General features: G+C 43.1%; 1 protein-coding gene across 1 annotated transcript in view; it reads left to right on the plus strand.

The window, feature by feature from the left end:
- Nucleotides 1-696: 696 nt before the first annotated feature.
- The window catches only part of COL4A1 (collagen, type IV, alpha 1), a 94183-nt gene continuing 69055 nt past the window's right edge, over nucleotides 697-25824 (plus strand). The window contains exons 1-2 of the mRNA XM_008577374.1: nucleotides 697-777; nucleotides 4415-4474. Of these exons, the coding sequence (XP_008575596.1) occupies nucleotides 697-777; nucleotides 4415-4474 (141 nt within the window). The remainder of the gene's footprint in view (nucleotides 778-4414; nucleotides 4475-25824) is intronic.

A 25824-nucleotide genomic window follows, 5' to 3' on the forward strand; every position in this document is an offset into this window, starting at 1 on the left:
GAATGAGTGAGCCTCTCACCTTCTGTCCTCCTGCAGGGAGCGCCCCTCGGTGTCAGAGGAGTCCCCTGGGGCCTGCAGATCAGAGAGAGTCCGGACACAGGCTTTTCTTCCAAAGGAAGTCCCTGACCTTCTCCCCTCCCTGCCTTCTTTGGCACTGGTACTGTGTATTGTAAAATCTTGGTGTATTTTTAGATCCAACGTACTCTATAACATTAATGCTGATGGTTCAACTCTCTGGAACTCTTAAATGGAGCATGAAAGAAAATTTTAATAATATTGATTGTTTTAACATATCCTGAAAAGCTGACAGAGACTCTTAGAGAGAATATAAAACATGTTTGGTTTAGGGATTACCTTGTAGGACCGTTTGCATTCCTTTCATATTGTGTTCTTGTTTTCGCTGCCTGCTGGCCCCTGCTGTGGAAGCCCCTCACCAGAGCCACTGGGCCAGGATGGTCCCCTCTGTCCTCCTCCTGCAGAGGGGACCCCTCATTCGCTCCTGGCAAGGCTGGAAGCCGTGTGGTCCGAGGCCAAAAGAACTTTCCAGATTGACTTGGTTCTCAAGTTTTCCTAGTTTTAGGAGGGTGAATGACGACGTTTCCCCAGGGAGATTCTAGGGCCCTCTGTCCCCTGGCCCTGGGCTTCCTGTGTTGCTGTGGTGCGTGACGGTTGCTTCTGTAACAGAGCCCAAGGCCCATGGCTTCCTTGTCCCTTGGAGGCTTCCAGGCAGAGGTGGCCTTCACGAGTGACTTCCGCCAGTGGAGGCCATTGGGTCAGGTGGGCACCGCCCCGGAAAACAACACAGGCGTCACTCCAGGGTCGTGGGGCAGAGTCACTTGACCCTAGAATGCCAAGGGGGGCAGGCAGGAAGACTGCACGCTTCACTGAGTGTGCCCGTCCTTCCCATCCCAGAATCTGAAACAGATGGGAGGGCGTGAGCCGAGGGGCCAGCATCTTCCAGACGTGGGAGAACAAGCAGCCTCCTAAGCCCTCAGATGTGCAGCCGGGGGCTGTGCAGGCCGTGTGACTGTGCCTGTCGTTTGATTTTGCTGAGAGGTCCAGATGCAACATGTACTTCCTCAGGAAGTCATGAAATTTGTGACATTGCCTCTAGCATGTTAGGTCACCAGTGAAATTGGAATCTGAGCAGCCCATGTAGTCTATGCGCCCCTTTCACACACAGTGACTCACGGCGGAGAGCTAGGGTTTGCACGCCTGAATGCTGTTATCATGAGCGGTTTCATCTCCATGGTTACACCGGTTGGACAGGTCCTTTGGGCATCCCTTGTATCTTTTTAGCAGTGGCCTTGCGCAGCTTCCCTCCCTCCACGTGCCGGCGTGAAATCCCGTGAGGGCTCTCGTGGAATGGAAATTGTTTTGAAGTAGATTTTATTTAGCAAAGTAGCCATGCATCTTATGATTTCTGTTCAGCATTCTAAAATGTGTTTGTTGTTTTTAAAAATAAAAGCATTAACATAAATGCCAGGCCACCCAAAATGTGACTCACAAATCATGGTCTTAAGAACACCTTGTGTTCTGAAAGACTGACCATAATTTAGATGTTCATGGAATTATCATTCTTTCACATTGCCTCGTAGGGCCAGAAATAGTAATAAAATTTCCTGTAAGAATAAAGCAGATAAAGTTTTATACAAAACCAAAGCCATACATGTTTTGGTCTGCGATTTTTTTTTTTTTTAATTTTTGCTTTGAATACAGTATAAGTTGGAGGGGGAGGGGAAGGTGGCTTCAGCCCTTCAGGTCTCATTTCAGATTTTCTCCAGTGCTTGTCAAGACTGGAAGTGTTGTGCAGGGCAGGACAGCTCACTGGTTACCCTCACACACTGGAGCATAAGAGGCAACTTAACGCCAACACACACATAGTCATGGCCTGTCGCCTCTTATCTGGGGTCCCCTGTAATTAAGGCATTCACTGATAGCTTATGGGAACAGGTCCAAGAAATTCGTTTTTATAGCCTCCATCAAATTGAATAAAGATAAGCTTCTGAGATTGTGTCAACATTTCAAAAGAGAAAAACCCAGAATCCCCACAGAGCCATTTTCAGCTTCAGTCCTTTGGTTCCCTGCTTAATCTGATTTTTCAGAGAAACTACCCTAAACCTGAAAGTAGAAAATTCACACTACTTGAGGCTGTTTTTGAGTTTCCTCCAACTATGCCTGGGTGATTGGTGGACATTTCCTAAAGGGACTCTACAAATAAGTGAGTCTTAGCCCAGTTGATTATTCCTTTTGATGTCAGCAGGAATGCAACCACGATTAGCACCCTTAAAAGAACAGAGATGTGTTTCTGAACCTGGCTCGGCAGCAGCAAGGTTGTCAGGGGGCTGACCCAGGACCCCAGAGGGACTTGGAGCTGCCTTACCCTCTGGGCTTTTCTGGTTTGGGGGCTAACCTGGTTATTGACTAGCTCTCTGATCAGCTCCAGGTCATCCAGTCATTACTGCATACCTGTTGGGGAACACTTCCCCCAGCGTGTGTGCACTAGTGTGCTGTGAGCGGAGGTGCACAGTGTCATGGCACTGTTGTTTGCAGTGGCCATTTAAGGTTCATTAAATGGATCCCACCAACACCCCCAACAACAAACAACAGTAAGTGGGTGCCTACTCCTCTATTCATGGGTTCTAAGATGCCCATTTATTAATGTTTTGACAACTCTGAAATCGGGATAGATCTAACAATTGATGATGTGTCATTGATTAGTACCATTCTTTATTTCTTACTGTGGGATTTGCAATTGATGTAGTGGTAGATGAAATACAGTCTATATCAGGATCAGTCTACATGCTCAATGTGAAGCTCTGGGCTGTCCCCACAGAGGTCCAGGGGGCTGGGGAGACATGTGAATAAAGAACCACAAGAAGCATGTGTTAAGTCTCACAAAAGAGGCACAGAATCAGCCCTTCATGGGAACCCAGGTAGGGAGTAATTACCCCTCACCTGGGGCCCGGACAAGAGGTGGTGACAGCTGAGCTGTGCATTGAGGTCTCTCAGTCCTTGTATTTGTGCGTTCTAGATGAACCTTCTGGATCTAGGTTAAAAATTTTGACCTCATCTTTTTGGATGTCTCTGAGTGGTCACCAATATCCAGATTGTGAAGCAAAACTGTGCACATGGATTGATTTAAAATGTTAGGAGGTTATGAGAGTGTTTTCTGAAAATTGCCTAAAATGTGAGTCAGAGAAAGAAACAGATCCATAATCTCTGGAGTTTGTTTGGACTATTGTCAATGTCCCCATTTCCAAAATACAAAATTAAGAACAGCTTACTGTCTTGGAGGCACTTGTTCAGATTTAACTTTATAAAGTAAGTATCTCCAGATGCAATTGTTTCATGCAGAAGGTCTCCATGGCAATGGAGCTAAGACTTGAGTATGTTGTTAAAAATATAGACTTCACATGATCACCTACTATTAATAGCAACGCTTTTATTTTTAAGAAACTGTTATCACCTGAAGCAGAATATAGGTGTAAGTTTTACTTCACACTCAAAACATAGCCTCTAACAAAGCTTATTAACTAAATCATTCATCTCACACCCCTTCGCATTCTGTCCACTGTACCTGTGTCTATCATGGTTTAAAACTTGGTTCCTTCTAAGGAACTTGCAGGTGTGTGTATGTACCATCGTGTGTGTATCTTTTAATGTGTTGGCAGCTTTGTATGATGGAAGTTGAAGCTGGGTTCTAGTTTCAACCCTGGTATTAGTATGTTATGTGAAACCTCTCGCTCAGCTTTGGCATTTGTGAGATGGGCATGGTGGTTCCTATCCCCAAAACTATGGCTATGGTCATTAAATGAGATGACAGCTGGCTGTTTGTGGCACCTGGTGGGCATTTGAACGCGTTAGTTATCTTTCTCTCCAGCTTTTGTCACCTGCTTGGATTATTTTCCTTGCATTTTTAATAGTAATTTTTATGTTAGAAACGAACTACAAGAGCATTTTGTTGTTGAATGTTCTTTAATTCAACAGTCAAGCTTTAATTGAATTAAAAAATCACTTCTTTGGGCCTGCCCGGTGGCACACTGCTACAGTGCGCCGCTTGAGAGCGCAGCGGCGCTCCCGCCGAGGGTTCAGATCCCACATACAGACCGGTTCCCGCTCACTGGCTGAGCAAGGGGTGGACGCAGCACTGAGGGTTGCGATCCTGTTGCCGGTCCCGGTCCGGTACGGGCGCGACACTGAGGGTTGCGGTCCGTTGCCGGACACGAAAAAAGACAAAAGGAAAAAAAAAAAAATCACTTCTTTAAGATTTGGGCTTAAAAATCAGCTCATTCATTTTCTCTCTCTCTGCAGAAGTGTGTCTCTACGTCCCTGATGTAAATCATATTAATTCAAACATCAACCTCAATTTGAAAGTGTTCTTGTCTTTAAAGGTATTTTCTCTTATTTCCAGGGTGGATGTGCTGGCTCTGGCTGTGGAAAATGTGACTGCCAAGGAGTGAAGGGACAAAAGGTAAGCAGCTGAAAATTAAACATCAATGTCTTCTGAATAGCCATCACCAGAGACACCATTAGAAACTGATACATTAAAATTAACCGAATAATCTGCGATTTAAGTTAAAGCCTATCAATGTCTTAATAATTTCCTGAGAGGAATACAAATGAAGCAGAACCAGGCTTAGCATGATTTCTGAATAACGACATTATTATGATAGCTGTTCCTCCAGAGTCATAATAATTCGTGTCAATTAATATAGAAAAAGGGATTTGGCTTATTTACCTTTTTTGGCTCTGGAAGCAACAAGTGTATTTAAAAAGAAAATCTGCTAAATCAAAGGTACATTTTGGAATTGATATATAAGACCACATTGAGCATGTTTCTGAAAAAAAGAACATTGTCAAAGGTCAAAATTGCAACAAATTAAAAAATCTCAATTGGCATTATTGCGACTCTAGAATCAGGCAACAGTTCATTCCACAAAATAGAATAAGTGTTCCAATGAGCTGAGCAAAAGAGGTTTTAAAGACAGAAAAAAAAAAAAGGCTGAAGAAAGCAGAAATAAAGAATAAAAAGCAGATCATTTCAAAGTCATTCTCCTTGTAAGGTGCGGACAGGGAGAGGGAACTTTAGAAAAACAACTGATTAGTTAGCATCAGGCTATGTCCGGCTACTGCTTTTGTGCACGGATTAAAGCAGAGGGAGCTTCATTAGCATGCCTATTGAAGATTCAAACTGGCCTGTTTGGGAAATTGGCTGTTATCTCTCACTTGACTTCTAGGAAGGTCAGACAGCAACTTAGTTTAGGTTTGGTGACCTGGAACTTTAGCAGGGGTGACTCCAGTCTGATTTTTCACTCTGGTGTGCTGGGGCCTTGTACAGGAACTTAGCACAAAATGATGGCCTCCTGTACCTTTTATTTAACAAACTTGAGGGCATTCTATTTAAAGTAGCATTCTTAAACAATTCTGTAACCATCACATACAAACCGGTCTAGATTTATTTATAAAAATAGTACGTATTTATTGTTTCCCCAATGTAAAATTATAATATATATATTTTTCTAAGCAAGCTCCCTTTCTCCCTCTCTTTAAGAATCACAGATCTAGACAGAGAGAATTTTCTCTGGAAGTCCATTTGTACGTATCTGTGCATTTCAGTTGGCTCGAGGGGGCGTGCCTGTCTGGGTTTTACCCACAGGCCCGGGCAGTCCTGATACTGCCTGAGTCACCGTGGAAACCAGGTGTGGCGGTGCAGAGACAGCAGACTCAGGACAGCTGGGCCCTGTGGAACGCAGTGTGCTCTGTGGACCACTCCCTGTTTTCAGGGAGCTTTAGCGAATTCTACTTTACAGAAAATTGTTTCTTTTTTTTTCTAGCTACTCTCTCAAATGCCAACATTATTGTTCTTGAAAATATGCCTGAGAGGTGGTGGCACTAGGTGTTACCTGGATAGTGTTTGAATGGAGGGAATATGTGAAAATAGTTTATTTTGCTCATTATCAACCAGAGTTCAGCAATTCATCTTCATGTGGTTTGTTCTTTTACTTGGGAAATTTTCCTAGCTAGTTCCAATGTGCGATTTCGAGAGTTATTTTAAAGTAGAGGCAAGTATTTTTCATTCCCTGAAGACTTTTTAAAAGGAAGATCTAACCTGAATTGTACACGGGAGCACACTGAACTAATAAAGAAGTCCTTGAGACTAGAAGGGACAGGACTGGGGTCTCGGTGGGAGGTTAAGGCCTGGCTGTCCTGGAGAGGCTGGGCAGGGTTAGGTCTCCCATCCTGAGGGACTCTCTTGACTGCCACCCCTTTCCAACCACAATGCAGATCTGGCCCAGTCCCTCCCTGGCTCTGGTTTCTCAAACTTTCCAATTGGGTACACACCTATAAACTTTTTTATGTTTTTTAGCCTCATTAATTTTGATTTTTACCCAAAAAGTCACCTGTCAAAATATAGCAAGATAGATTTATCCAGGCATGGCTTCCCGACATTTTTGGCTGACCTCGTAAGTTGATGGCCACTGGTCGGAGAATTAAACCACTTGCATTCAGAACTGGCTAAACGTCATCAGAGAAGGCAGCACACCAGGGGTCAGGGGGCAGTATCGAGCACCTGATCCCAGAAGGAATGGGTCTTTAAATGTTTTATTTCAAAATTGCCCCTCTAGGAAACCCTCACAGTGGGCACTGCCTGTGCCTTCTGCTTGGGACAGGGGCTTCGGGGGAGGCGAGCCTGGGGGTAGCAGCTGTGTCTTGAGTTTGTGCTACTTTCTGTCTTGTGGTGAGGTTTCCTGCCAGCCTCCTGCTGTGACCAACGTAAGCCGTGAACCTGGAAAACACCAGGGCTCCCGCAAGGGACTCAGGTGCAGGAACCGGCACCTCCATGAATGATCTTGGCCTGAGCTGGCTCCTCAACACCCAGTCTTCTCCACCGTCCACTTCAGATTTTTAATTTTATTTTCCCATAATGAATATTTAAAATAAGGGAGGGAGGTTTCGGTGATGGGCCATAATAATCAACCACATTGTATATCAACAAAGTAAAAATTAAAAAAAAAAAAAAGAATATTTAAAATCAAATACTGGCAAGCTATAGGTTAAGCTATTCTGAATTTGTGTTTTAAAAGACTATATTTATTGAATGGATTCAGAAAACCTCTTGAAATCTAGGGCAATAGCCAAATGGTTTAGTACTATATCATTTTAACAAATGTAGAGATCTGTCTTTTCTCATCTTGAGCGTAAACATTTTGGGTCCTGTGGTTCACACAGCATCGAGAAGGGTTAAGGGTCCTTCCTCCCACTGGAAAGAAATTTTAAACTTCCACATATTGTCTTGGAAGTGCTGTTAAAATAATCCACTTGATGATGTGAAACGCCTGGAGCTCAACCGAGCTAGAGTTTCAGATGTGGTTCCATTTCTGTCATCCCGAAGTCAGCGAACAGATTTATTCTAGGCTGAAATGTCAGTGAGAGAAACTCATCTTCTCCAACTGTTCCACCTTCCATGTTCTCAGAGGGTCAGGTCCCAGAAACGCTAATCTAGTGTGAATGCAAAAGGAATGAAAGGTTTAGAATCACAGAGTGTAAATCTGATGGTTTACACCATAGGCCTGCTTTTGAGCTAGTAGTGAACGTCTTCAGTTCTCACGGGAGTTATTTTGATATTCTCAAATGTTTACAAATTTAATTAATTTTGCTTTGTTGTTTTAAAAAATAGGATCGTAGGAGACACTTAACTCAGAGAGAGTGAAAGTTACCCAACTGGGATAGAGTGTCACAGCCTTAGAAATTTGGAAATCATTGCTTCTGAGACATATTTTTCCACATGTCTTTGACAATATAATTTACAACCCACCAATACCCTCAATGGAATATTTCCAGTATAAATTGCCAAATCTCTGTTGGCTAAGTCCTGCTTTCCATGAAGATGTGATTAACGAATTGAATGGGTTATAATCTCCACATATTATAAATAAATTTTAATGCAACTTATCATCACTTTTTTTATAATCTCANAAAAAAAAAAAAGGCTGAAGAAAGCAGAAATAAAGAATAAAAAGCAGATCATTTCAAAGTCATTCTCCTTGTAAGGTGCGGACAGGGAGAGGGAACTTTAGAAAAACAACTGATTAGTTAGCATCAGGCTATGTCCGGCTACTGCTTTTGTGCACGGATTAAAGCAGAGGGAGCTTCATTAGCATGCCTATTGAAGATTCAAACTGGCCTGTTTGGGAAATTGGCTGTTATCTCTCACTTGACTTCTAGGAAGGTCAGACAGCAACTTAGTTTAGGTTTGGTGACCTGGAACTTTAGCAGGGGTGACTCCAGTCTGATTTTTCACTCTGGTGTGCTGGGGCCTTGTACAGGAACTTAGCACAAAATGATGGCCTCCTGTACCTTTTATTTAACAAACTTGAGGGCATTCTATTTAAAGTAGCATTCTTAAACAATTCTGTAACCATCACATACAAACCGGTCTAGATTTATTTATAAAAATAGTACGTATTTATTGTTTCCCCAATGTAAAATTATAATATATATATTTTTCTAAGCAAGCTCCCTTTCTCCCTCTCTTTAAGAATCACAGATCTAGGGGCCAGCCCGGTGGCGCACTGGATAGTGCGCCGCTTGGGAAGCGCGGCGGCGCTCCCGTCCGAGGGTTCGGATCCCACATATTCTGTAACCATCACATACAAACCGGTCTAGATTTATTTATAAAAATAGTACGTATTTATTGTTTCCCCAATGTAAAATTATAATATATATATTTTTCTAAGCAAGCTCCCTTTCTCCCTCTCTTTAAGAATCACAGATCTAGACAGAGAGAATTTTCTCTGGAAGTCCATTTGTACGTATCTGTGCATTTCAGTTGGCTCGAGGGGGCGTGCCTGTCTGGGTTTTACCCACAGGCCCGGGCAGTCCTGATACTGCCTGAGTCACCGTGGAAACCAGGTGTGGCGGTGCAGAGACAGCAGACTCAGGACAGCTGGGCCCTGTGGAACGCAGTGTGCTCTGTGGACCACTCCCTGTTTTCAGGGAGCTTTAGCGAATTCTACTTTACAGAAAATTGTTTCTTTTTTTTTCTAGCTACTCTCTCAAATGCCAACATTATTGTTCTTGAAAATATGCCTGAGAGGTGGTGGCACTAGGTGTTACCTGGATAGTGTTTGAATGGAGGGAATATGTGAAAATAGTTTATTTTGCTCATTATCAACCAGAGTTCAGCAATTCATCTTCATGTGGTTTGTTCTTTTACTTGGGAAATTTTCCTAGCTAGTTCCAATGTGCGATTTCGAGAGTTATTTTAAAGTAGAGGCAAGTATTTTTCATTCCCTGAAGACTTTTTAAAAGGAAGATCTAACCTGAATTGTACACGGGAGCACACTGAACTAATAAAGAAGTCCTTGAGACTAGAAGGGACAGGACTGGGGTCTCGGTGGGAGGTTAAGGCCTGGCTGTCCTGGAGAGGCTGGGCAGGGTTAGGTCTCCCATCCTGAGGGACTCTCTTGACTGCCACCCCTTTCCAACCACAATGCAGATCTGGCCCAGTCCCTCCCTGGCTCTGGTTTCTCAAACTTTCCAATTGGGTACACACCTATAAACTTTTTTATGTTTTTTAGCCTCATTAATTTTGATTTTTACCCAAAAAGTCACCTGTCAAAATATAGCAAGATAGATTTATCCAGGCATGGCTTCCCGACATTTTTGGCTGACCTCGTAAGTTGATGGCCACTGGTCGGAGAATTAAACCACTTGCATTCAGAACTGGCTAAACGTCATCAGAGAAGGCAGCACACCAGGGGTCAGGGGGCAGTATCGAGCACCTGATCCCAGAAGGAATGGGTCTTTAAATGTTTTATTTCAAAATTGCCCCTCTAGGAAACCCTCACAGTGGGCACTGCCTGTGCCTTCTGCTTGGGACAGGGGCTTCGGGGGAGGCGAGCCTGGGGGTAGCAGCTGTGTCTTGAGTTTGTGCTACTTTCTGTCTTGTGGTGAGGTTTCCTGCCAGCCTCCTGCTGTGACCAACGTAAGCCGTGAACCTGGAAAACACCAGGGCTCCCGCAAGGGACTCAGGTGCAGGAACCGGCACCTCCATGAATGATCTTGGCCTGAGCTGGCTCCTCAACACCCAGTCTTCTCCACCGTCCACTTCAGATTTTTAATTTTATTTTCCCATAATGAATATTTAAAATAAGGGAGGGAGGTTTCGGTGATGGGCCATAATAATCAACCACATTGTATATCAACAAAGTAAAAATTAAAAAAAAAAAAAAGAATATTTAAAATCAAATACTGGCAAGCTATAGGTTAAGCTATTCTGAATTTGTGTTTTAAAAGACTATATTTATTGAATGGATTCAGAAAACCTCTTGAAATCTAGGGCAATAGCCAAATGGTTTAGTACTATATCATTTTAACAAATGTAGAGATCTGTCTTTTCTCATCTTGAGCGTAAACATTTTGGGTCCTGTGGTTCACACAGCATCGAGAAGGGTTAAGGGTCCTTCCTCCCACTGGAAAGAAATTTTAAACTTCCACATATTGTCTTGGAAGTGCTGTTAAAATAATCCACTTGATGATGTGAAACGCCTGGAGCTCAACCGAGCTAGAGTTTCAGATGTGGTTCCATTTCTGTCATCCCGAAGTCAGCGAACAGATTTATTCTAGGCTGAAATGTCAGTGAGAGAAACTCATCTTCTCCAACTGTTCCACCTTCCATGTTCTCAGAGGGTCAGGTCCCAGAAACGCTAATCTAGTGTGAATGCAAAAGGAATGAAAGGTTTAGAATCACAGAGTGTAAATCTGATGGTTTACACCATAGGCCTGCTTTTGAGCTAGTAGTGAACGTCTTCAGTTCTCACGGGAGTTATTTTGATATTCTCAAATGTTTACAAATTTAATTAATTTTGCTTTGTTGTTTTAAAAAATAGGATCGTAGGAGACACTTAACTCAGAGAGAGTGAAAGTTACCCAACTGGGATAGAGTGTCACAGCCTTAGAAATTTGGAAATCATTGCTTCTGAGACATATTTTTCCACATGTCTTTGACAATATAATTTACAACCCACCAATACCCTCAATGGAATATTTCCAGTATAAATTGCCAAATCTCTGTTGGCTAAGTCCTGCTTTCCATGAAGATGTGATTAACGAATTGAATGGGTTATAATCTCCACATATTATAAATAAATTTTAATGCAACTTATCATCACTTTTTTTATAATCTCAATACCCTCAATGGAATATTTCCAGTATAAATTGCCAAATCTCTGTTGGCTAAGTCCTGCTTTCCATGAAGATGTGATTAATCTCCACATATTATAAATAAATTTTAATGCAACTTATCATCACTTTTTTTATAATCTCACAGTTATCAAGTAATCAATAAACTAGGTAGTTTGTTCTGAGTTCAACAGTAAACTTCATCAGGCTTTTATTGGAGTTCAGAGTTATTGCAGAATTGTTGATTTTCCCACTCATATCTTCAGATGTTTTCTCTTAGGCAATTAATTTGGTTTTGCACACAATGGCTCTGTGCTTCTCCAGAGACCACAGCAGTGTGGGAATGCTATCTACTTAAACTGATTAGGGTTTTGAAAGCTGACCTACTCAGAAATAGCCAAAAGTTGAGCTCTTCTTTTGCTTGATAACCTGATTTTCTCGACTGTTTAAGATAGAAGGGAAGGCAACACATGACATTCCCAGGAGTTAGTGCTACCATGCTTGGAAATTAACTATTTATATTTTGCTAAAATAGAGTTTGCACAAGAAGTCCTTGAAATAATTTAACCACGGGAGCCCACGTTTATCATAAAACTATCACTAATATTCTGTGACCCTGTAGTGTCCCCAAACGGGAACTTAAAGTCAAACCAGAAAGGCAGAGCATGTGCACATGAAACAAATAACAAGTCACGAGTAAATGATCAAATTCCAGATGAAGCAGTAGAGGAAACATGCGACAGTTGTTCTGAGAAGGGTGACCTCTGGGGCCTAGGGCCATAGAGTAAAGGAACAGCTTCCTGGATGAAATAGTGTCCTCGCCTGCTCACTGGGTGTAGATTAGGTTCCTCTGTCACACGTGTGCATGAAGACACATGCTACTCTAGCTGCATAAATCAGGGAAAACAGCTCCTGTGGCCAGGTGATAAATGCTATCATAGAAAAGGTTTGATGGTTTTTAATTTCGTGACTTTTGAAAGGAACATTCCTAAGCACAGTCTTGGGGGCACAGAAGGTCTAAATTAAGCAGAATTATAGTATTTCTAACGAATAATGACAACTGCATGGGTATCTCATATCTTCTTAGAATATGTTAGCCCTGCTGATACCCAGATCCTTGCCAAAGATGTGGGAAGAAGCATGTCATGCTGTTATTACTAATTAGACCGCCTACAAATCACTGCTCCTTTCCACACGCTGGGCTGCACAGCAATAATACAGTCATCAGACAGAGTCACCCCAGATGGCTTTCAAAGCAGAGAGCCTTAAAAATGCTATTGCTGTCTTTTTGTCTAAAGTATGTACCTTATCTGATTTGAAAGGGTAGGAGAAGTTCGTGGCCAATCTGGAAGTGATTTTGTTTCTGGCCCTGAAATCTGGAAAGAATTTAATGTTCATCATGGGCTGAGTTTGTGCAGGATACCTTTCCCTTACTATGGGGAATGGTTTGTAGCTTTGCCAGCCAGTTATCACCTATAGATATACGACACAGTCACTGGATGGCCCATGTCCTGTCTCGTTGCACCTTAACGTTAGATTATAGCCACTGTCCACACGTAACAGATCTTGGCTTATGAGTGTCAGAGCAAGAAAGAGAAGGAGGTTGCTACGGATTGAATGTCCACCTTGGGTCAGGCATGGTGCTGAATGCTTTCACACTTATTATTATTATAATACCCAATTTAGCATATGAGAAACCACCCAGTCCAGGGTTTTTCTACTTTGGCACTAGGGATGTTTTAGGTGAGATAATTTTTTGTCATGGAGGGTGTTCTGTGCATTGTCGGACGTGGAGCAGCATCCCTGGGTTCTGCACACTTGATACCCCCCCAGTTGTGACAAATAAAAATGTCTCCAGGTATTGTTAAATGTCACTTGGCGGGGGATGTGAGTTGTGTAGAATCTCACTGGATTGAGAACTGCTGAACCAACCCAATCTTTTACAGCTCATAAAAAGCAAATGATAGGGTTCAAGCATTAATCAGAGCACTCATCAATTTCCACTCCTTAAGATGCTCATCTGAGAGAGTGGGGCCAGTTGAACTCACAGTTCAAAATATCCCGATGTCTTCAGGAAGCTCCTATTTCTTTAAAACAGCATTTCTGGTGTATATGCTATTCCACTGGCCACCTGCCAAGGAAAGCAAGCCTTCTGAAGCCTTTCTCTAAATGGGTAGTGACGGAAAGGATGGCTGGAGGACCGCAAAGAAATGAACCTATTCCTTGGGGGCCTTGGGCAGACCTCCCAGTTCCTGTTCCAGAGGAGGGGTTGGCTTGGGCCTCCAAGCTGGTTAAAGAAATAAACCACAGGGAGCCACCTTGCTTGTGACGTGGAGCAGGTCAGACCCTCTCCCCACTTGAGACAGGGCGGGGGAATCCAGCCCAGAATAACAAGCATTCCATCACATTCAGGGAATGCCTATTCCATACATGACTAAGAATAAAAGCCCCCAGGAGAGGGCATATTGAAGTAAGGATTTTTTAGGTCTTTGTCAGGAGATGCAAAAACACCTACCCTGCACCCCTTCCTTCAGGAAATCCTGGCATATACTGTGTCCTGTAGGAAATTCACTGCTCTCCATTCTTGTGGGGCATGTCTCCTGCGTTTCCCCAGGAAGTGAATACAGTTGTATTGCTTGTGCCTTCTGGACATGCGTCAAAGACCGTGATCAATGGCCTCATCACGTCCGGGAAGAAGGGTCCTTTTTTTCCTTTCCATAGGCACTTACAGTTGTAGTAAGATTGCCCCATGCACCCTTAGAAAGATGATTAATTAATCAAAATGCATTTTTTATTTGTTACGTTGCCAGGCACTTTTACAGATATAAAACAAGCATTTTTAGTGTCTCTCGAGGACATGCAAAATAAGAAAAAAGTATTATCTGCAAGCAATGCTGTAAACCTAACTGTATCTAAATACAAGAGGAAAGACTCAGTCTTCCAGTCTTTCAGACTCTCTGTGCTACTTTGCGTTAGTTACCTCCCATCAGCTGCTTTTGCCAGGGGTGGTGCAGTGTCAGTGCAGTGTCGCCTTGGTTAGGAGTTTAGGCATTAGCTTGGCTGTCTTAATACATAAAATTCTGTATTTTCTAGCACATTATGTACTCCAGGGGTGGTGCAGTGTCAGTGCAGTGTCGCCTTGGTTAGGAATTTAGGCATTAGCTTGGCTGTCTTAATACATAAAATTCTGTATTTTCTAGCACATTATGTACCCCGTTCTCCTCATTTTTGTGCTATATTGTGATAATCGTCAAAAGTGGTGCAGAATCCAACATTACTTTTGAAGGTAAAGGATCTTGCTTTCTCCTAAGATCATAAACATAGGATATTTTTTTAATTGTCACCAGATCTTAGGTGAAATTCCTTTTTGAGACAAGGACTGTACTTTATTGGTATTTTTGGAGAATTCTATAGTCTTAAATTTATAAATATTTCATTGATCTTTTAATTTATATATGGTTAATAATGGAAATAATTTTAGCCATGATTTTTCATTATGAAATAAAAAAAAGAAGACTTTAGTATTTTATATGTTATACTTCTATATGGACTAGCTTCCTCTTTTTATTTCATATTATTCTTAGTGTCCATGCAGAATAGATTTGGATCCTCAAAGATTATTAAAGAACAAGACTATCTTTTTATTATTTTTAACAGAATATTGAAAACTTCTTTCCCATAAATCAAATTATATTAACCATTGTTTTAAATGTTAAAGGTGTCATAGTTTTTCCTAGGTATGAATTTCTCAAGCAAATGAAAGTACATGTTTTTTGTGTAGACTCTTTGAAATTTTGGATATGTTAACTATTTGGACTAATAACAATGATGATTGATAATTAATAATAACAATAATGTATTTATTATGCACTTACTATGTGAGAGGCATTGCAGCAGATTTGAATTAGTGAGAATTTCAAAATCAAATAAAAAAATTATATTTTCTCACTTTTAAGATGTGGTAGATATGAAATCAAAATGCACTAAAAATACTTGATATAAAATATTAAGAGGCTTTTTAAATAAACATAAGATTTGTTTACTTAGTGCATCAAGCATATTTGTTATTACTTCTAATGATGTTGACACTGGTTGAATGTCTTTGTGTTTATACGTGTTCTGAATATTCCTGAGAGGTGGTAGTGTCTAGTTCAACCTTTCTCAGAATGTGGTCCTCAGATGATCTTTAGGATGTCAATAGATGTCTCCTTTGAGATGGCCATAGGAACAGGGTTCCCAGGACACAGGAGCTGGGAAACACTGAGCTAAGGTTAGTGGACATTTGTTTTTTCACTCCAGGACATGTCAGAACCTTTAGTAGGCTACTGGACCTTCTGAAACTTCCAGGGGGTGGTTTATCACATACTGCCCCCCCCCGCCCCCCCCACACTTATTTGACCACAGGCTGTCTTTATTTCTCAAACCAGGAACAGTCTTTAGGGAAGAAGGGCTTGTTGAATAAAAGCCTCGATCCCACCGTCCACCAGCTGAGTGTGTTTCATCCAGCCATCTTGACCAAGTTCTCAGTTTTGCTAAAAGGATCCAGTGAAAGACGTTTACATCAGCACACTTAGGACACTGCAAATGTCATATACACACCTATGTGCATGTAATTTAAGTAGTAGCTCTAGTCTAAAGTTGCAGTAAGTATGAGGAAAGAGCTTGCTTGTAGGCTCATTTCTGGACGGGTTCATGGCCACGAACCACAGACCATCAGACTTAGACACAGACCATCTCGCGGAGGCTTGTCAATTCACAGATGAAGGCTGGAAGACCAAAGAAGTGGACTTTTCCACCCATTACAGAAGCACTCCCAGCACCTAAATTAAAGAGGTGTTAGAATGTTAGAGGATCACAGCAGGGTTGTTAGGTAGTGTTTGTAGCTTTTGGATGCTTTTGGTGGAGGAGAAATGGGATGGACTCACTTGGGAGGTCTGTCTGGAATTATCATCCAGTTTCTAGTCAACATTGTGGTTTTATTGTCCATTTCCAAAATCATTATAAATTATAAAGGAAACCAACTCTCCCTTTATTCAGCTCCTTGACTTTTGCAAACGCTTCTGCGTGGCTTTGCTGCTGACTGCTCTTCCTGATGGACATGTACTTACAGGTGTGGTCTGAACACCTCTCCTCTCCACGGACCACTTTTCTCATTCTAGATTCTATCTGTTTAAAAGAGAACCTGTAAAATGTCACTTTGTTTTTGCCATATAGTGGATTCCAGCACCCCACAGGGTCTGACTCGATGGACCACCCGTGCTCATCTGCAGGATCTGACCATATCTTCTTTCTCCTCCCGTTAGTTGGTTATATGGGTTAACACACCCTTTTCCTTTTCCATGTTTTGTCTGGTGTCTTGTAATGCCAAGATTTTTTCCAGATGTCCCCTGTTTCCTATTTCGACATCTCATGCGTGAGTCATCATCTGGCAGAGTCCTCGTGAGAATCATGGTGGGCTTCCACATTCACCTACTTTTGTCTTTTTTGGATAGTTCTTTGAAAACAAAGGATTTTTAAAATATATGTTTGACTGCAAAGGTAAAATATCATATAAAGAGGATCCATGCTAAAAATATATTATGAGGAGGATCTGTGCTAACAATGGATCCATGCTAGGGCGTTTATCTTCTGCACCCAAGGCCCAGCCCCATATGCATCCCGTAGGCATTGGACATTACTGAAGTACCCACTCTGCCTGGCCCTACGAGGGAGGATGGGCGGCTTTCCCCAGTGCCCATCTTCCTGTTTCCTTCCGTTCACGGAACTCGCCGCTTTGCCTTGTGCTTCTGAGACCTGTCAAACTTGTGAGAGATTATAATCATGAAAATCTACAATTCTGTCTGCAACTGTATTTGGAACTATCTCAGCCAGTGCAGCTTTGAACATAGTGAGTTGATTTTATTTCCGTGTTCGGAGGGAGTAATAGGAAATTAAGTATCTGAACTGGGGGATTGTATCCTGTGACTTTTGAAGCCCAGGACACTTTACGTAACCACACGCTTCATTGGTGGTGCTCTTGTCCTGACTATTTATGGAAAAAAATATTTTTTGTAAATATGATCCTGACGAAACATTGGCTGGCAGGAAAACAGCGTTCTTTTAAAAGGAGCAAAACGAGACGATGTTTTAATTCAAGTTCAAAGACTTCACACAAAATAAACCCTGACAAATGAGACTGTGCAATTGAATTTTCCTCCTTTTTGTTGGTAGAATATTAAAATACGTTTCTAGACAGCACGTAATGATGCTAGATGATTAAGTAGTATGGGTGTGGAGAACTGCACCCTCAAAAATATCAGCAGAACCCTCGTCCTTGTGAAGTGGTTTAGCACAATGTGCAATTAGACAAAGGAAGAGTTAGTCAGCGTTAATGAGCAAACCAGATGACTATGGGGAAGCAATGCCCTTTTGTTTTATTTTTTTCCCCTTTGGCAAATCCAATAAAGATGTCAAAGGTGTGCTTGAATACCGTGCCCACTTATAGCTTAGCCCACCTCCTTGGTTAACCACATAGTTTTGTAGAAGTATAATGCTGACCTGGCCCCAGATTCAGTTGACTCTAGATTTTTTTTCACATGAGAACCTGACACAAGAAGCTAACAACGATTCTTGGCTAATTTCTTCTAAAAGGCTGTAATAAAATCGTTTTTGGTTTAAAGTTCCTCAACAGGGTTATTCTTTATTAGTCTGAGATTCTGCAGAGCCTCATGCTTACAGACTCATCTACAAATAGATGATGGATGCTTTATGAATTTCTTATACATGTCTTCTTAGATCTTAACGATTTGTCCAGAGAACTTTTTTTTTCTTTATAGATGTCCCATTGTAGCATGTTGGGTCCCTAGGTTAGTTTACTGATTCTGGGTGAGAAATCCATGGCCTGCCGTTCAGTGTGAATCCTGAGGTCTGCAGTGTCTGGCTACCCCTAGATGATGGTGAAAGAATTAAATCTATCCACAGGAGATCCAGTAAACTACTTGAACTGGAAAAACGAGCTCTGCCATCCCAGCCTCCTGTTCGTCCTCGGTCTGGCCGGTTGTGTGAGCCCCTCGTGCATGCTGATGGGCTTAGGCGGTGGTCAGCAGGACAGACACTGCCCATGCCCCATGGTCTCATGACGGCAATGGCACAAGTACCCCCATCCCTGACCCCTCTGCTGAGACCTCGGAGGAAAGAGAAGGCAGGGCGGGGAGGATGGTCTGGGGTGGGGGTTGGGAAAGCCGGAGCGGACAGCTCGGCAGCAGGCATCTGCCATTTAGGCCGCATGGGGACGTGGTTAGCCTCCCAAGTTTGTCTCCCCTTTTCATCAGGTTTACCCTGACTGGGGTGGACGCTTAGACACTTTGGGAAACTGCCACGGACAACCATGCCCCCCTCACCTCTACTCCTCTTCCACATAGGAGACCTCAAAACATTAAAGGTGTATTTTTGTGAATATGAAATTGTCAAAAAGCAGCAGGAGTGTGTTTCTGTGAGCCCTGAGCTGGGTCTCTTCCCCGATCTGGTCAGTATTTCATGGGTCAGCGTGGGAGCTACCTAGAGTGATCTTGTCCCCAGCCTGTCTGTCCCCTCACCTCCATTCTTCAGTCGGGACTTTGGGGTGCAGCACCATTCCTTCTGGTGCCCGGGCATTGTGCTCACCGCCTCGTAAGTCACCCCCACGTGGCTGGCACGGGTGGCGAGCGTAGTTTCTGCCTCTTCCTGAGAAGGGGTCACAACACCCACAGGTTTGGTGTCTTGCCTAAATCCAGATGCAGCAGCCCAGGTAGAGACCACACCCTTAGCCCTGGGAACAGCGGCGCGGGCGGGGACGCGGCCTCGGAGGGCTCCGCGTCCTGCCTGGGTGGGGACAGGGCTTTTCTTCTTTACGCACTTAGCTTGCTCATCTCTGGTGAGGCACCTGATCCTCTGGGCTCCGCTGGGTCCAGGACCGAGATGACATCACTGAAGCCACCACCGACTGGAAGAGGCGCGTGGCTGCAGCAGGAGACTGGGAAGATGCAGTGCCCCGTGTGGATCTGGGAGAGGGGTTTACGCGCTTTCCTCTTTCTTTTCTTTATAAAATTCTGTTCTTTGTGTTCCTTCCAGCACAAGTTCCTAACCCTCTCCCATTCTTTATCTGCTTTTCTCTCTCTCTGCTCACGGGCACACGCACACCTATCTCATTTTCCAGTGTCTCAGGGTGTGCCTTTGGTGACACACGTTCTCTGATACCTGCCTGCCTGCTTTCTCTGCTCTATGTCATGTGTGTGCATGCACACACACGGATGCACCATGTGCACACACAACACACACATGTACACACATACACCACAGACACATACACACATAGACACATACACCACAGATATCTCATGCACACATACCACATACACACATGTAACACATGCACACCAACATATACATGCAGACATATACACACAGACACACCACATACACTCATGTACACACACACCACCACACGAATACATGTACACACACATGTACACACACACCATGGATAAAGACACACCATGTGCACACATATCCCATACATGCATGTACACATGTACACCCATACATACACACATGCAGTGCAGACATATATACACACAGACATGCCACATACAGTAATGTACACACATACACACACACACACCACAAACACATACACACTACATGCACACACCACACACATACATGCACACACATGTACACAATACAACATGGATAAAACACATCATGTACACACATGCCACATACACACATGTATAGCCATTCATACGCACAAGTGGCACAGACACACCCACACACCACATATATATCCCCCATACCCACATACATAGATGAATGCCCCCAACACCACGTGGCCTGACTGGGTCCCCTCGCCCACTTGCTTCATGCTTGGTTCTTTTCCCGTCTCCTGAGCTGGCGGTTCTGGAGCTTGCTGCGGAGGTTCTTGGAGCTCACGTGGAAGTGGTGCTGCAGAAAGGGGGCAGGGCTCTGGTAGGACCACCGAGGGAGGGCAGAGACCGTGGAGTGGAGCAGAGGCCACCTCGGAGGAGAAACGTGGGCTGTGAAAGAAATATCCAGAAGAGTGTGAATGGCACAGAGGGCCCAGGGACCCTGAAGTTTTAGGTGGAGATGGGGATTTTTTCTACTTTTCTTTGTCTATGTGGCCTGCTGTAGTGAAGTATCGTAGACTGGGTGGCTTATACACTACAGGCATTTGTCTCTCCCACTCCTGGAGGCTGAGAAGTCCCAGACCGAGGCGTGGCAGATTCGGTGCTGGTGGGGGTGTGCGTCCTCACAGACGTCTCCCTGTAACTCACGTGGTGGAAGGAGGGGGCATCTCTCTGGGTTCCCTTCTAGGGGCACTCATCCTATTTGTGGGTCTCATCAGCTCCCAAAGGCTCCACTTCCTCATACATCACCTTGGGGGCAAGGACTTCAGCATTGGAATTTGGGGGGCACAGACATTCAGACCCTCGCAGCAGTTCCATTGTGCGGGGGTGTGGGGCGTGTCCCCCACGTGCTTGCCTCCCAGATGACAATGCAGAGCAGCTGTGTTCAGGTGTCCTGGTCATGGGCGTAAATTTCTCAGTATGAAGCAGTTCTAGTCCTTCTGATTGAGAGCTGAAAATCTCTGCCAGGAAAGAGTTGGACTCTGATCTCTACAGACCTTCCAGATGTAAACGTCTGCTGTCCTGTGACTGGGGATCTTCCCCATACACACCTGCTTCCGTGCTCCAGCACGACTGGCCTTTCTAGAGGAAGAGGGTGTTTTATGAAAGGGAACCTCACTAAGTGGTGAATGTCAGAGCTCCCCGTTAATTAGAAGCTGGCGACGGTCAGGCCCATAGTGGCTGTCACTTCCCAGGTAGGCATGTCTGGGTCACGTGCTGTTCAGTGCTGTATTCTGAGGAAGGTGTGACAGTGACTTGGCAGTATTTGGCCAGCGTGCTGCCATCATGAGTTCCTCTTCATGTCTGCTGACGTGAAAATTAAAGTTTCCCGAATCCCAGATGCTGTCTGGTTTTTCTCTTCTTTTTCTGTTTTGAAAAATCACGTGGTACCTGAGATGAAGCCATCCTGGCCAGGAAATCTCCCTATGTTTTTCTCGCCGTCTTTGTTTTTTCCGTTTGCTAGTCTATTTCGTTCTCCATCTTTTATTTCTAACATCGTTTTACTTGGGGATGGGCAGTGGACGCCAGTACTTAAAATAACTTTATTTAAATCCTGTCTGATTTTCTTAAAGAACTTTTCTGATTGCTGTCCCGAGCCTAGAGACGATTTGTCATTGCCATTTCTTTGATTTTATGATTGGATGAGGATGGGAACTGGATGGGAGACGCAGACGGTGGCTTAGGGAGCACAGGCCTCGCGTTGGTCTCCTGTCACGTGTCACGTGTTATCTTTGGGAAGGTATATTCTTAACCCAAGGTATGCACCTTTCATATGTTTAAAAATAATGTTCCCAGCTTGGGGGCTGTCACGTTCGAGAGGGGTTTACGCGCTTTCCTCTTTCTTTTCTTTATAAAATTCTGTTCTTTGTGTTCCTTCCAGCACAAGTTCCTAACCCCGGGAACTGGATAGGAGACGCAGACGGTGGCTTAGGGAGCACAGGCCTCGCGTTGGTCTCCTGTCACGTGTCACGTGTTGTCTTTGGGAAGGTATATTCTTAACCCAAGGTATGCACCTTTCATATGTTTAAAAATAATGTTCCCAGATTGGGGGCTGTCACGTTCTCCGGGACGTGTTCCCTTCAAGGATTTCCGGCAGGTAGAGGCAGCAGGAGAGGATTGTGAAGTCGCAAGCAGGTGGCCAGACAGGGCGCATTTAGCAAGTGGCCTGCGTGTCACATGAGGCCTCAGTGAGTGAGGTGCAAAACTGGATTTTTCAGAGGAATTCGCTTCACCCAGCGACAGATAAGGACACACGTGGCATTTTCGTCCTGTCAGTGTTTCGTTCCTGATGCAGACACCGCTCTCCTGAGGTGTGTCCTGCGTTCCATCGCTAACCCAGCACGGGTTCCCGAGGAGCGCAGGTGACAGTTTCAGAAGCGAAGGGCGCATCAGCTACTCCTCTAGCCTCCTGTTCAGCCACACCTGCTTGACTCTACAAGGGTGGCGCTTCCTTGTGCTGTCCTCTCTTCCTGTCACCTGCCACCTTTTGCACAGTGAGGGAGGCTTCAGGACCTGTGCTTCTGGAAGGCATGTGCAGGCGGGGCAGCCCCACCCTTTAGGGGACATTTGGAGAACTCACTGTGTCTCTGACTCTCTCTGGGTCTCTGTCTCTCTCTGTCTGTCTGTGTCTCTCAGTCTGTCTCTCTGCCTCTCTTTGTCTCTGTGTCTGTCTCTCAGTCTGTTTCTTTGTCTCTGCCTCTCTCTGTCTCTCTATTTCTGTCTCTGTCTTTGTCTCTCTGTGTCTCTGTCTGTCTCTGCCTCTCTCTATCTCTCTGCCTCTTTATCTCTGTCTCTTTCTGTCTCTCTCTGTCTCTATCTCTCTAACACCCTTACACTTGGTCATCTATCCTCTAATTAATTTTTTTTAAATTCAAATACCAAATACATGAGAAAATGTCACATCTTTATATTCTACAATCTGTCATCAATTTTTTTTGAGGTGGTTAATGCCTCACAATTTACAAAGTGAAATGCAATTTGTCTGTTTCTGCATATTAGTTCTTAGCCAAAGAACTTAATATTTCAGTCTATTGGCATGAAATAATTAAGAAAAAAGGATACTATAAATTTAACTTTTAAAACCTCTACAAAATAGGCATAATAAGAATGGCATTAAGACTTTACTGATTTAAATGTTTTAATAATTGAGCCATACCCTGGATTAAAATATATCTCCACATTCTCTTTTGAAAACAGGCTGGACAGATTTTAACATTGAGGTGAAGAGAGTTTACTGGCTAAGGGAAGGCTATTTTTAAGTATTTAAAAAGTAGCTATTTATTGTGTTAATTATGCACTATTATTTGGTAATGATAGTGCAATCACATAGTTTTCCTACCTATTCAGTTTTAAAACAAGGATTTTGAAGAAAACGAAACAAAGCAAAGCCTCAGCATCTTGCTTAATTTCTTCCATTGAGTGACTGTATATGTTTTAAAGGAGTTAATGGTGTTTACAGAAAATAGATTAAAATTCAGTTATTAATTCAGTTTGATCTAATGACTGCTTTTTCAAATTAATGAGATGACGCTGATAATGGGTTTTGTTAAACCTCAAGCTCTGCCAAGATTACATTGTATTATATGGGCAAAATTGATGGGCCACATTTTAAACTCCTTGGAATTGTTCTTATATTTTAGTTTCCGGTATGTTTAATGGAGGATTGAAATGGTTACAACATCCTGGGGAAAACATGATCAGTTTTAAGATACAAGCACATAACTTGCTTGGGGGAAAAGGAAATAATTTGGGGATATCAAACATACATATATTATCAGATATTTACAGGCTAAAAAAAGAGGAATCCTGAAGACTTGGGTAAGCGGATGGGTTGGTAGTGTGGTGGTCTTACAAAGACCCCGGCTGACTGAGAGAATAAACAGAATGTTCTAGACTTGTAGAATTAATTCAGACGTATTCGTTAAGGAAAAAACCCCCACAAAACCTTGGGCATTGGATAGAGAGGGTAATTTCATAAAACTGTTATATTTTTAAAATACCCAAGGGATTTTTATTTTCTAATATCAAATGTGGCCACAGAAGCTAAAAAGAGTACTTCGTGGGTGTGGGTCACCAACGTTGGGGAAGGAGATACGACACCGTGTCTTCATTCTCTTTTGAAACATTCTGTGGCTTTATGGGAAATTCAGATGGCGTGTGCACCTGGAAATCGTGGCAGTAACTGCAAAGTGTACATGTGTTCAAGCAATGCTAAAGTCAGAACAGTTGAGTTCATAGTCATTTGTTTAGTGTTTTGTGCAGCACAAAGTCACGCTGAATACTTCCTCAAACTTGATCCTTAAAATAATGCTGCCAGGTAAGCAAGGCAGGTGTAGTCACCCCTGCCCTACACACGGCAGAACTGACCTTCAAAGTCCAAATGGTTGGTGCTGTAGCCAGGACCGGAATCTTCTGGTTCAAGGTTAAGGTTTCTCCCGCACTGATACAGTTACTGAAGCGAGAACATAGAAAGTAAGTTTCCCAAAAGCTGCATTCACTCGCCCTAAGTGTAGATGCCTGTTTTTGCAGTCAAGTTTGAAAAGAGGGTTCCTAACCATGCACCCTCTTGGTAAGTTAATATTATTTTCTTGGGATCTTTAACATTTTCTGTTTCCTGATTCATTTGCAAAAATATTTTTTGAGCGCCGACCACATGCAGTCTGTGCTTGGTGCTGGGGAAGGGTAATGAAGACACAGGGAATTGCAGGCTGAGAGCTGCAGCGTCTTTCCAGTAGGGGAACTGCAAGGGGCTAGGGGACTGCACTCGAGGGCTGCAGAGAAGGGGACCAGGGGCTGTCTCCTGGCAGGGCACCTGTAAAGCCCAGTTTGGATAGATAATTGTATTTAACACATTTTTTAAAGAAAAAATTAAACTAGAGAAAAATTTTTCTTAATTGCCAATTGGCAGTTCCTCTCAAGGTTAAACCTGAAGAATACCTTGCATGTTTCTCTATTGTTAATTATAGTTATTATCATCAGGGTGTTCCTTTTGCATTTTTTTCATGTTTACAGTTATCACACACACACACACGTGCACATGCACACACACACAAAGTCCATGACCTAGATTGTGGCACTTCCTGACTTTTATGTGTCCTTGTTTTGTTCCAAGATCCTGTCTCACCCACATATATTATCAAATTCAAGTTAATGATGTCTTCAGCTGTGCTAACATGAAAACCCTCCAAGGCCTCTTAGGCACTAGTTGATATGCTTCAGATTTTCTGACAGTTTAGAATACATCTCTTTAAATTCCAGGGTTGTTGGTTTGGAGGTAATGAAAACAGAGCAGAGGTCGTCATAAGAAAAAGTTTTATTTTTTCTTGTCCAAACTCAGAAAGGATCTGACCTCTTGTCGATATTTTGCTATCAGTTATTTATGTTTCTACAATATCTCTCCTTCCCTCAAATCTTTAAGTCATGACATAAAACTTTGATAAATTTCATGGAACTTAAGGAAAAAAAAGGCGATTGTTCTGGTGAGCAGAGGTGGGATTTTGAGTGCAGACTCTCAGCAGCTCTATAGCACAATCATATTGCAGTGCCCAGAGCTCAGATTTGAAGCATTCATTCACGTAGTGTCTATTCCTAGAGTGTTGAGGATAGTCATCATTAAATATATTCTAATGGAATAAGTAAAAAACAATACCAAAAGCCAGCCGCAGTGTTAAGCAACAGAGACTGGACATGTTTAAGTGCCTCCCCCTTGGATCAGGGTTTGGGGGGACACTCCTCAGTTGGGTTTTACATGGAGGCTGCCTCCTGGTGTGTAGCTGCTAGTGTGTCCTGGATCCCTGGAGTGTCCCCCCCAGCTTGGGGTGACGTCAGTGCATTTCATTTTATTTCCAGGGTCACAGCATTTACCTGTCATTTAATAGACTCAGTATTCGAGTTATTAGTTTTATATTAAATTTTAAAGTTTGAATTCTAATTAAAACTATTTCTTTTCCATAGAATTCTGTCTTTTAGGCCT

The sequence above is a fragment of the Galeopterus variegatus genome, unplaced genomic scaffold (assembly GCF_000696425.1).
Source record: "Galeopterus variegatus unplaced genomic scaffold, G_variegatus-3.0.2 Scaffold1501, whole genome shotgun sequence".
Taxonomy (NCBI): domain Eukaryota; kingdom Metazoa; phylum Chordata; class Mammalia; order Dermoptera; family Cynocephalidae; genus Galeopterus; species Galeopterus variegatus.